Source organism: Strix uralensis, chromosome Z (genome assembly GCF_047716275.1).
Source record: "Strix uralensis isolate ZFMK-TIS-50842 chromosome Z, bStrUra1, whole genome shotgun sequence".
Lineage (NCBI taxonomy): Eukaryota > Metazoa > Chordata > Aves > Strigiformes > Strigidae > Strix > Strix uralensis.
This window is the reverse complement of record NC_134012.1, coordinates 30,883,828-30,895,276: the sequence shown is the minus strand read 5'-3', so window position 1 is coordinate 30,895,276 and position 11,449 is coordinate 30,883,828. Positions and strand designations below refer to the sequence as shown.

At 40.8% G+C, this 11,449-nt stretch overlaps 1 protein-coding gene across 3 annotated transcripts in view; it reads left to right on the top strand.

The window, feature by feature from the left end:
• The first annotated feature begins 1,210 nt into the window (after positions 1–1,210).
• The window catches only part of BRD10 (bromodomain containing 10), a 55,643-nt gene continuing 45,404 nt past the window's right edge, over positions 1,211–11,449 (top strand). Inside the window, exons 1-3 of one of the 3 annotated variants that reach the window (XM_074855857.1) lie at positions 1,211–1,275; positions 1,935–2,565; positions 5,006–5,206. In XM_074855857.1, the coding sequence (XP_074711958.1) occupies positions 1,982–2,565; positions 5,006–5,206 (785 nt within the window). In that variant the 5' untranslated portion in view covers positions 1,211–1,275; positions 1,935–1,981. Of the gene's footprint in view, positions 1,276–1,934; positions 2,566–4,398; positions 4,448–5,005; positions 5,207–11,075; positions 11,111–11,449 lie in introns of those variants that run through there. The other 2 variants (XM_074855858.1, XM_074855859.1) reach the window with 2 other exon arrangements.

Here is an 11,449-nt window from a genome sequence, read left to right as displayed (position 1 = left end):
CAATTCAAGAGGAGGTTTTGGAGGATAAAACCAGGTAGCTGTAATATCAGTAAGTCATCAGGAGAGATGGCAGGACCTCAGGCATCAACCTTCATTACATTGTACCAAGGCTTTGTAGGCCGAGGTTGGACAACAGGGCTAGAAGGGAATTTTGCTAACCTTGTGAGTCCCAAACTTCCATCCTGTAGGCACAGCCTGCATGGGAAGCATAGCACTGTGAGTGGGCTACCATGCCTGAGGCCTCTGCTCAGGCATTTTTTGCAAAAACAGCTTGACAGAAGCATTACTGAAAGCTGGCTGTGACCAAATAGGGATGAAGGGGATGGAAATTTCCTGGTGTCCTTAGAATAAGAAAGTGCAATAACAACAGGGGAGTGGTTCTACACTGCTTTATGTTATTCCCATCAAGATGGTGTCATGAGCAAGGTCTCTGGAGTAATCTCTGCAGAAAGTTACCTTGCAGAACAGACAAGAATGCCCCTATTAAAGCTGAGGCTTGGTCAAAGAAAACATAGATTTCCCCCCCTGCCCCCTTCATGTTCATTTTCTCTTAGCAAGGTACCCTGAGCTCTTGAGTTGTATATGTTGGAAGGGACAAGCTCAGCAATTGTCTCCTAGGTGCTTCATACTACTACTGTGGAGTCCCCTGGTGCCTGAGCCACGTTCCTCAGTATGTTATAGGGGTGAGCAGAACTGGAGGCCGCTTCGGAGCAAATCTGAAAAGATGGCAAGTGCACCCCAGGATGGTTCAACATGGCTGTCTAGTAGCTTCCACTTACAAAACACAAACTCCTCGGGTAAGTCGTTCAATAGGTAGAACCGAATGCTTTCACAAACTTCCGCACTCTAACCGCTGAGTGTCTTTAATCGAACACCTATAACATTCAAGGAATCCGTGACGGGGGTGTCCTTGGAGAAAATCTTACCCATAGCACAAGAGCAAAGGTCTCCTCATGCTTTGGTGAGGCTGGTGGATGTTACTATGCCCCCGTATCGACAACCGCTCCGGGTGAAAACTGCGAGGAAGACCAGGGGCCTTCACCGCCGTGACGAGAGCAGGGCCTCATCGAACTTGCTACGGGCAGCAGTTCTGCCGCCGCCGACCCTCCCCACCCCCCGTTCCCGCCCGCACAGCTCCCCGCTGCGCGTGCGCGGCGCAGCCGCCCTCAGCCCCCGCGCCCCGCCCCGCGGCAGGCGCCCTCTGATGACGCCACCTCACCTGGTGTCCGAAGCTACCAGCGCACGGCCCCCGCCCCTCGGGCGCATGCGCGCCAGGTGAGGCGGCGCGTTCCTTTCTCTCGCCCTTCTGCTGGGGCGCTGGGCCCCCTCCCCTCCCCTCCCCTCCCTGGCCGTTAACCGATACCGCTGTCCGGCGCGGCCGCCTCCCGCCGCCGCCGCTGGGCCGGCCCCGCCCCGCCCCGTCCCGTTGCGCCCGGCTGCGAGCCGAGCTGAGCCGAGCCGAGGCGGCCAAGCGCTGGCCGCGCAGACACGGGCTGGCTGGTGGCAGCCAGCGCGGGAACGGCACCCGCTGCCCACCCACCCGCCCTCGCTCTTTCTCCCTCTCCCTCTCCCTCTCCCTCTCCCTCTCCCTCTCTCCAGGAGGGGGCCGCGGGCGAGCGGAGGCGGGAGGCCCCGTCCCGGCACGGGCGGGGAGCGAGGCCGCCGGGGGGCGGGAGGAGGAATGCGCTGGTGTCCGCCGCCGGGGGCGGCCCCTGAAGGAGAGGGCGCGGTCCCCCGGCGGGCGGGGCCCGACGCAGGCCTGGCCGCGCTGGCCGGAGGCTGGGGGAGGCTGGCGCCGGGGAGAGGCGGGCCCAGCCGACGGCCGGCCGCTGCCTCCTCCCCGGCAGCCGCGGCCCGCCCCCTGCAGCCGGGGGCAGGGCTGAGGCCGTCGCGGGGGAGCGTGGCGGGGGACTGAGTCGTGTCTCTGTGCGTAGGTGAGCCCGATGTCGATTCGCCGGTTGGGCGAGGGGGAGTGCGGCTGATGCTGAAGAGCTGGCCTCGGGCCGGCAGCCCCCCCGGAGCCGGCAAGGCCCTGTGCGTGCGCGGGGTGGGAGACATGGACTCCGCAGAGCCCGCGGGCGCTGCGGGCGGAGACCTTTCGGCGGATCGGCCCGCGACTAGCAGCCTTCGGTGCGGGGAGGAGGAGCCGGACAAGGAGGGAGATGATGCGGGAGGGAAGAGCGGCGGCAGCTCCCGAGAGCAGAGCCTGAATCCCGAGCTGCAGCAGGGATACCGCATCTTGCAAGAGTTTCTCCTGGAGAAGTACCGACCTCTGACAGCACCGTTTTTGAAGCCCCTCGTGGATCAGGCATCCGTCAGGGAAGAAGGCTGCCTCTCGGGTCGTAGCAGCAGTCACTCCTTTCAGCAGTCGCCAGCTGGAATGGGGCTGTTGAAGATGGAAGAGAAATTTTCTAGTGGGCAGTACACAGGGATAGCAGATTTTGTGGGGGACTTCCGCCTGATGCTGGAGACATGTTACCGGCTCCATGGTGTAGATCACTGGCTCTCCAAACAGGCCCAGAAGCTGGAGATGATGCTGGAACAGAAGCTGGCGCTGCTGTCCCGGTAGGTGTAGGAAACTCTGTAGGGGCCCTGCCAGATGCTGTTTACATAAAGTAGAACAGGAAGGTGCGTTTCTTTGTGTAAAAATTACCATTTGCAGGGTTTTTTAGAAAACTCACAATAAACCACTCAAACTCTCAATACTTCCACAAAGAAGAAGGTTTCCTACTGGGAACTATTCAGCTCTTAATTCAAAATGCTTTGGAGATTCCAAACCCGAAAATACCAAAATGCAAAATAGGGCACATCATTTCCTGGCTAAGATTTTCCTTCTGAAAGAAACCTTTTATGAACATGGAGGCACACTTGTTTAGACAAGATGTCAAATGCTCCTTTATTTTATGCTGTCAAAAGCAAGTGAAACTACCCAAACTCTGCATGAACATCTGGGTGTTTAAAATTGTGATTTTTACAGGCTGAAATTTTTACAGTCTTTAAAACAAGTAGGAATAAAATCTTGAGCCAAAGTACCTGCTTTGAAATGGCGTATTTTTTGATAATCATAAAATGAAAGATAGTGCTTGGCATGTTACAGTCTTAAATGGCAAAATGGAAGTTGTGATATGTTTAAATATAAGTCCCTGGCAGAAACTTGTTTATCAGCCAAAGCAGCTGAAGCATAGAAAGCTGTCAAGCTGTATAGTAGAAAGCCCTGTTTAAATCACAACTGAAATACATGTTTTCTCATAAGTTTGACATAGGCTTAGTTTAGTCATACTCAGAAAACTCTGGTGGCTTCCTACAAGGAAAGGTCCACCAGTCTTCTGAGTGAGATAGTATTTTGCATGTAAAAACCAAGAGGGTTTTTTTGGCAAAGGGTGAAGGTGAAGAAGGAACAGTATTAGGAAACGCATAAAGCTGTGCATGTCTATCAACCTTAAACTTGCTAGTGACACACAGCATTAGCTGCCAGTAGCTCGTGCAGTAGGAACACTTGAGGAGCGTGGTGCAGAACTCGACTGAATAAGCCAGAGTCAATGTATTCCGTGTTGGTGTAGCAACACTGTATTTGAAACTGGTTTTGCGTAATGGCAGTTTTGGGACAGTTTGGGAGTAGAAGGGAAGGAGCTGAACTTAATACATGAATGTTGCTACTTTGCTTGAGTAAAACTTGATTTTTTAAAAAAAATCAGAATTCCTGGCTTAAAAGAGTTACTGCTGGCAAATAAATCGCTAACTAAATGCAGCTGGGAAGATCTGTGCCAAGTTTATTTCTGTATGTTGTGTGACACTAGCATCTCGACTTTACTGAACTGAAGGGTGTTTCACTGAAGACTCTTTGTTGAATTATGTGACTACTCATTGGATTTGATAGGGCCTGAGAATGCTCAATGCCTTTTTATTAGAAACTCCATAAGAAAGTGAAGTCAGTTTGTGTACTGTGTCATCAAGTAGCGATATATGAATTTACTGCAAAAATTCAATTGCTGTTGTCATTCTTTCACAATTGCAGTCTTTGTTCAAATAAATATTAAGAAGTATTAACCTGGCTAAAAATAATCCTACTTCAGTATATAGTGAATTTCTTTTACGTTAACTGCTCAGAGATTTGTGAAGATTTTTTTCAATATGTCTGTGTACACTAGCTTGGTAAAAGTTTCTAAGAACTATATACAGAAAGGATTATGGAATCTAGAAGCCTCAAAGTTCTTTTACAGTTTTTGATCAGACAGATTGAACTGTTTAACAGAACTAATTTTATTAGTAAAATGAAATTCAAGAACAACCACTTGGAATAATCTTTCTTGCTTCATTACAGGGCAGTATTTAGCTCAATGATCACCATCAAGTGACTCAAGGGAAGCAATCAGTGTTGGTTGTATGATTCTCAGATATTACAAACAACAAAAAATTACCTTAGAATGGAGGTCGCTTTTGAATGGAGGTTGGATTTTCTTCCCTTCTCTCATGGGTTTTCAGAGGTTGTGTGCTAGTGTTGCTTCTCATACCAGTGTTGCTGGAGTACTTTCAAACAGTATAAGCTGAAATGTAACATTACAACCAAATTTGCAGTGTCTTGCTTTTCATATTTTTTAATTTTTAACCAAATTAAGCTGCTGTTTAACACAGACACACACACCCCACCCCACCCCCCCAAACTAATTTTTAAGTGTCTTCTAAAAATTATAGTTTCTTATCTCAGGTCTTGTGGAAGTACTTTCTTTCCAAATATTTATGGATTAATGTAGGAAATTCAATCTCCAAATAAGATTTGATTACTTGAGATTAATATCCACCGTTTTTAACAGATGTGAAAACGTAGCTCATGTTTTGGTTTTAAGTTTAAAATTTCATAAAGGAACTTTCAAAGTGATAAAAATGGCAGGTGGAAAATAACTTTTTCTGAGTAAATATGCTTGATCTGTGGTTGGTAGCATAGGCATTGAAGTGCCGTTGCTAAGGGAAATTGTAATTGTGGATTGGCTTGATTTTTTTCTTCTAGGCATTTAAGAGAGAAAACATCAATAGCTGTAACATCTAGAGGATGCTATGGGCTGGAAGATGAGAAAGGAACAGCATGCATTTCAACAAGACGTCGTTCCACACCTCGCAATTTAGTAGGCTTGTCAACAGGCATGTTTGAGTCTGTGATGGTTCAGGTTCTAAGGCAAGAGGAACAGCTGAGAGCTAAAGAGGAAAAGAGGTAATAAGAAAAACTGTTTTGGTTTGATTTTAAATAATTGTCTTCCTAGTTCTTTACAGGAGCTAGCTCATAGAAACTTTTGTAGGTAAACAAACGTTGTGGTGCTCTTCGTCTTAGGTTCATGAATGGACTTAGGGCATCAGTACAGTGCATCCACAAAGCAAGAAATTGGCTTTGATTTACCACCTTCTTGAAAAATTCCCAAAGTCATATAAGCTTTAAAATAAATAAAGGCTGCTGTTATTTTAGGATTGTGAAACGTTTAACAGTAACTGAAAGCATCCACAGCAATTTCCTGTTAGCTCAGTCATGAGCTCCGTGGACTGTTTTCCATGCAACAATTAGTTAAGCATTCTGGTAGTTTTTAATCTACAGTCTAATTCTGTGATCTTGTCACTGCTTCCCTCACTGATAGTCAGAAGCAATTATCTCTGCCAGTGCCACTCCTGTTATCTCACTGATGTGGCATTTCAGCTTGTCAGTTAGATAACAAATTTAGAATGTGTGTGTAATTAACTCTGTGGGATTTTGTGGTTTTCATAAATTTAAGAGATGCATAATTCCAGACAGTGTTTAGTGTTGATTGTGGTATGTTTAACTTTGAGGAGAATGAAGCTTATAAGCTTGTATACTTTAGCAGTAACCTGGGAGACTGTCTGAACATGGAGCATGATGATAAGACAGTATTAGCTTTAGGAAGCAAAGTATTTCCAGATTTTCTCTAAGTTTACAGTTTTTGGATATTTTTCCAATATATAACCAGTTCACTCTCATTTTGCAGGTAATCTTCATTTTCAACAGATCTGAAGTCATACAGTATTGGCTGACTTGAGTGTTAGCCGGTACTTTTTCTCTAGAAATGAGTGGATCTTTCTTCTTCTAATCCCCCTCATACTTTGCAAAAAAGCAAAGTTCACTAGGGTTATTGTTTCTCTGGTAAAATTCTCTTGATTTGTGTTCAACTCTGTGTTCTAGATCTGAACTTGATAGTGCTGTTATGAAAAAGGACATTTTGATTGGATTTTAATTCATCCATAGAGTCAGTAGAACGTATTGCCCAATGAAATAAAAATTTTGCTTCTTACACCTGTTTTAAAACACGTTCCTGCAAAACTATAGTAATTAACAGTTAAATCCGTATACCTGGATATACTGAGGAGTCCCAGATCCTGGTCAAAGGATACTACTACACGGTGGTTGATTCTACAGAATGTTCTACAGTAACAGAAAAAGATCACAACTAGCTTGCTTCTTTATGCCCTAAAATTTTGAACTGTGTCACTTACTAGGAAGCTATTGATCTTCTCAAATAATCATGCTTCAGGTATCTTCTTAACTTATTTGCTAACAGATCCACTGTGTCTTCAAAGTAACTGTGACTTCTCTATACCAATTGTTTCCCAACTCACCAAAATGCTAATGTTCCAAAAGTACATTATAGAGGTATTTTATGAAAAAGCTTTGGAAATTGGAAGGTGTATAAAATTAATAATACATTACCAGTGAAGATCATGTGATACAGCATATATGCTTTTTCAAAGTATTTTATATATAAATGTACATACTTGCAACACTAAGATGGGACACTTCTTATTCAAAAATGTATTACAATTTAGTAAACTTACTTTGGATTATTGCTAAAATATAACTTACGTTGAATATATTGTTATCCGTTAAGAGAAAATTGTTATTCAGCTTCTTTTTTTAGATATCTGACACACTGAGGTTGGCACAGAATACTTTCAAAACTGTATGCAATATTGCAGACTTGGGTAGATTCATTGGAGTGCACAGTGCTGTCCTTTTTCAGATAAGTTATCAGAAACATAAAAAAGTGCTCACTTTATGGCCATCCATCTGACCACTCAGCATACATGTACTTTCTAGCTAGTAATTATCTTACTTTAGACAGTTTAGCCGCCTCGCTGTTTGTTAACAAACTTTCAGCCCCCAGATAAGTAAGGTTGCAAATGCAAGTGACTTTCTAAAAAAACTTAACCTCATACCTAAAGAAATTGCCAACTGAAGTCCAAATTAATATCTAATCCTTTGCTTTAGATATTTAGATACTCTTTTAAGGCACAGGCATCTTATGATGAGTCAAAAGAACGGCAGTAAATGAAATCTTTAAAATAGTTCCTGATTTTTTTCTTTTCCAAAATCCTTGAAATTGATTTTACAAGCTTTTTTTCAAGTGCATATTTCGGAAGAATATCCTGAAGTGTGTTTTTTATATTTTTTTCTGTAGTTAACTTCATGGAAATCCTATTCCAAATCCTTTTGTTATTTTTGTTATTTAGCTATCCTTTGTAGAGAGTTCTCTTTTTCTTTCTTGTAGTTTATTAATTTCTTGCACAATCTATTTCACTTTTTCTTTAATGTTATATAACCTCCCCCAAGTGATATATTCATCATGGTAGAATCAACATATGAAAACTGAGACGTCTTTGCAAAGCTGATTTCACTATTTTGCAGCTAATAGTTTCTGTACAGCAGCAAAAGCACTTTTTCCGCCGCAAGTATATATATAACATCTAATGTACTTTTCTTGTCAGTCTGGTTTATAAGATTTCCTTTTGTTCAATTGTTATAATTATCAAAATATTGAATATCTTCTTTGGATTATTAGTTACATTTCCATGAGGTTCTACTCAGCTGCTTGCTTATATGCTAATTAACATCAATATACATGCTAACTTACATATTGGGTAACAATAAATAATTGTGGAATTACTATATAATTGGAAATACTTGCCTATTTAGAGGCATTTAGATACCGAAACAGGGGTAGATTGCTACTGAAATTTTTAAAATTTTAAAACTACCAGTGAATGACAGCTAATTAACTGGTTGATTTCAATGGGAATTAGTGACTTTGTTGAAAATTGTGCTAGGCAGCTCAGAATTTGATCCTGGGATAAGTTTCAGACACGTTCATTCAAACATTTAAAGAATTCAATTCTGGTTGCAATTTAGTAATTTAGATTAGCAAATTATGGAATGAGGTATGCTTATACAGTCAATTTTGCCTTTTATAAGGATGTAAGCATGAAATGAACAAGGTCCTATGGAAGAATATAGAGTATGTCCTAATATGATGTAAGACATTGCGGATACATAATTAAGGTCACATGAGCATCTCCAAGTTTTAATTTTAAATCAAGGTCACAGGGGCATCTCCAAATTTAGTTTCTTCTGACTATTAAATCTTGATTTAATTTAGAATAATGCATAATATTGCTATTTTGTACGTAGCTTTCTAGTTTGTTTTTTAAAAGAAAGTTTGAGGAAAACAAGTTAGTCTAGAATTAAAACAATTCTCTGTTCCTTGTCATCATAATTCCATAGTTCCACCTTTTACCTGTGAAAAATTAATCCACAGGTGGGTTAGAAGTGGTAATTGAGGGGGAAAAAGTACAATTTAGTCTTTGTCTCCTCTCCCCTCCAAGTGAAATCTCTTGTTGCAAGAAAAGAAGGGAGTTATGTCTGTACTGATTTAGCTGCTATCTCTACTTGGGGAGCATGTCTGCTGAGTTTTAAGGTCAGGTGTCATGGTTTTATTTACTCAAGAGCTGCAAAAAACTGCTGCAGACATGTTCGAGGAATAAGTTTGTCCTCTGTAGTCTGGAAATGTCAGCTGATCCTTAGAATAGTGTTGTGTTATTATTGTAAACACAATAAATGTCTGCAAACATATTCCTGCAAAATGTTAATAGACGTATCAAACAACAGGTTTTTTACAGTTGCTGTCAGCATAAAAGCCAAGTATGTTTGTCCAGAGAATTTCTCAGTGTAAGGATATTTGTCCTGCTAAACATCAAATGTTTCTCTCTCTCTCTCTCCCCCCCTGCCCCTCCACCCCAGCTCCCTCACACCACCTTCTCACCCCTCTTCATCCCTCTCCTCCCTCTCAAAAAAACACCCTGGGGAAAAGCTATGCCCTTCAAAAGACGGGCAGCTAGTAGGAAGACCTCAATAATGAAGATATGAAAGTGTGCTATTATTTACATTTTCTTTTTGAATGTTTACTGAGAAGGGAATGACTACAGATACTGGGATAAAATGATAGCTCTGAAAAAAAAGGCAAACTATTTGCAACTGAAACAATGCATGTTTTTCTTTTTAAAAAGATCTTTAAAATAGTATAATGATGGTAATTTTATGAAGTGCAAGACAGATGTGAATCTAGGGAATGGTATTTATTTTGAGAATTCTACCTTAATTAAAATTATTAATTGATAAGTTGAAATTGCTTGCAAAGACAATCTTTTTAGATCACGTACAGCCTGTGGGCTTTATTAAACGATACTGAAGTGTGATTGTTTCTACAGATGTTCTATCTCACTCTCTATCTATTCATATTTAAGCTTATTTCCATAGTATTTTAATAGAGTTCACACGTTTTGGAGGCAGCAGGCTATTTGGAAGTATGTTTTACAGTTAGGAGGGAGGAGGGAATGAGATTCAGGAGTGCGTTGAAATTTATTATTTTTGAGAACACTTTTTACTTACTATTGTTTCTTCCTCTGCCCGACTTTATTATTTTTAGTTATTATTAATACAATATTAATGCATGGTAATAGAACAAAAGTCAGAATAAAAAAAATGCTCACTTTACCTATGCAAGTAGTATTCTTGAATTTACTGGTTTATTCACCTAGAACGGCAAATGGGATTTTGTCGTTAGACCACAGTCATTATATGTTTAAATCAGTGCTGCAAAGTGGGATTTTTGTCTTTCAATCCCATCCATTATACGCTAAATGCTGCATTGGGAGAATGAAGTTGAGAATTTACTGACCTGATTTCTTTTACATTTTATGTTTTACATAAATCTGTCTTTCTGCATTTGATAGGTGCATAAATAACAAGGATGCATGTATGTGGTATTAAAAATTTCTGTTCAAATTATGGTAACAAGTCACTTGAAATTTAATTATATAAGATAAAGCATTCAGTGGAATCTTACTGTATTATATGTCATTTTGCATACACAGGATACAAATTTTAAGTTTGTGGTCATGGCATATTTCTCCTGCATTGATACTAAAATGTGGGCTAAGCTAGGTTTGTCGCATTTTTTACATTATTGAGAGGTACAGTCAATAATTAATGCTTTAAATACACATTTTTCATGCTAGAAGCCACAGTTAGCTTCATATTGTCAAAAGAAAGATTTTAATGTACTGTTACTCTTTGGCTGAATTTGAAAAGCATTGATGCTTTGAATGAATACCTGGGATTTATCTGCTACTTGTATATAAAGAAATATGATTGGAGGGTAGCAATCTGGCAATAAAGACATGTAAATTCCAGTAACAGGTCACTTTAGTGATATATTTAGGTGATTGTTTCTAGCAGTGGTCAGTGATAGAAGCTTCAGAGAAAAAGATGTGAGAAGCTTTGAATGAGCTCTAGAAAAATTTTTCTGTAAGTACAGATGTATCCTAATCCTATCTTTTGGAATCTGGTCATGCCTTGAGGCAAAAATGTTAGTTTACTATTGCAACATTAAATAAAAATCCCTGCTGTTACTGGTAACCCTTGATATTCTTGTGATTCATGCAGATGTCCTATTTTTCGCTTTGGAACTAAATTAACATATCCTGTGTTCTAGTAAGTTAGATAAGTTATGCATGATTGATTATCTGAAGTGGAAGCATTTCTTCCTCTTGTTGTCTTTAAATTTCATGATGAATTTGCAAATAGAAGTTCCTAGTCTATCATATTAGTTTTGTATATTGCTGTCATGTGTCCTCTTGCTAGTGTTTTGTGTAGAGTCCCAGATTTTTCAGAAGTTTTTACAGGCCTCTGATTACTGATAACCTCTTTCTCTGAATACCCACTATTTCTGCTCTATCCTTTTTTTAGATAGGGGGACCAGAACTGAATACAATTTTTCAGGTGAGGGCAAACCATTTATTAATGTAATGACATTTTATTTCTGGTGTTATTTTCCATCACATTCTTCATGCATCCTGATATTTGTTTCTTTTTTGACCACCATTGCAAACCAACTAGTAACATGCCTATGGGTGGGAGGGAAAATGGCTTTTGTATGTGAATGAAGCACTCAACAGTTAGGCATGTATACTTGTGTACTGAGGAAGGGAATTACAAGGCAGGTGACACAAGCCACAGGGCAACCATTTGAAAGCAAGATTTATCTGGAATTTGTTTTCAGAGATTTTTACATGGGTAGTTTGTTGGAAATACTTAATCCTGCTAAAAAGGGATTGGGGA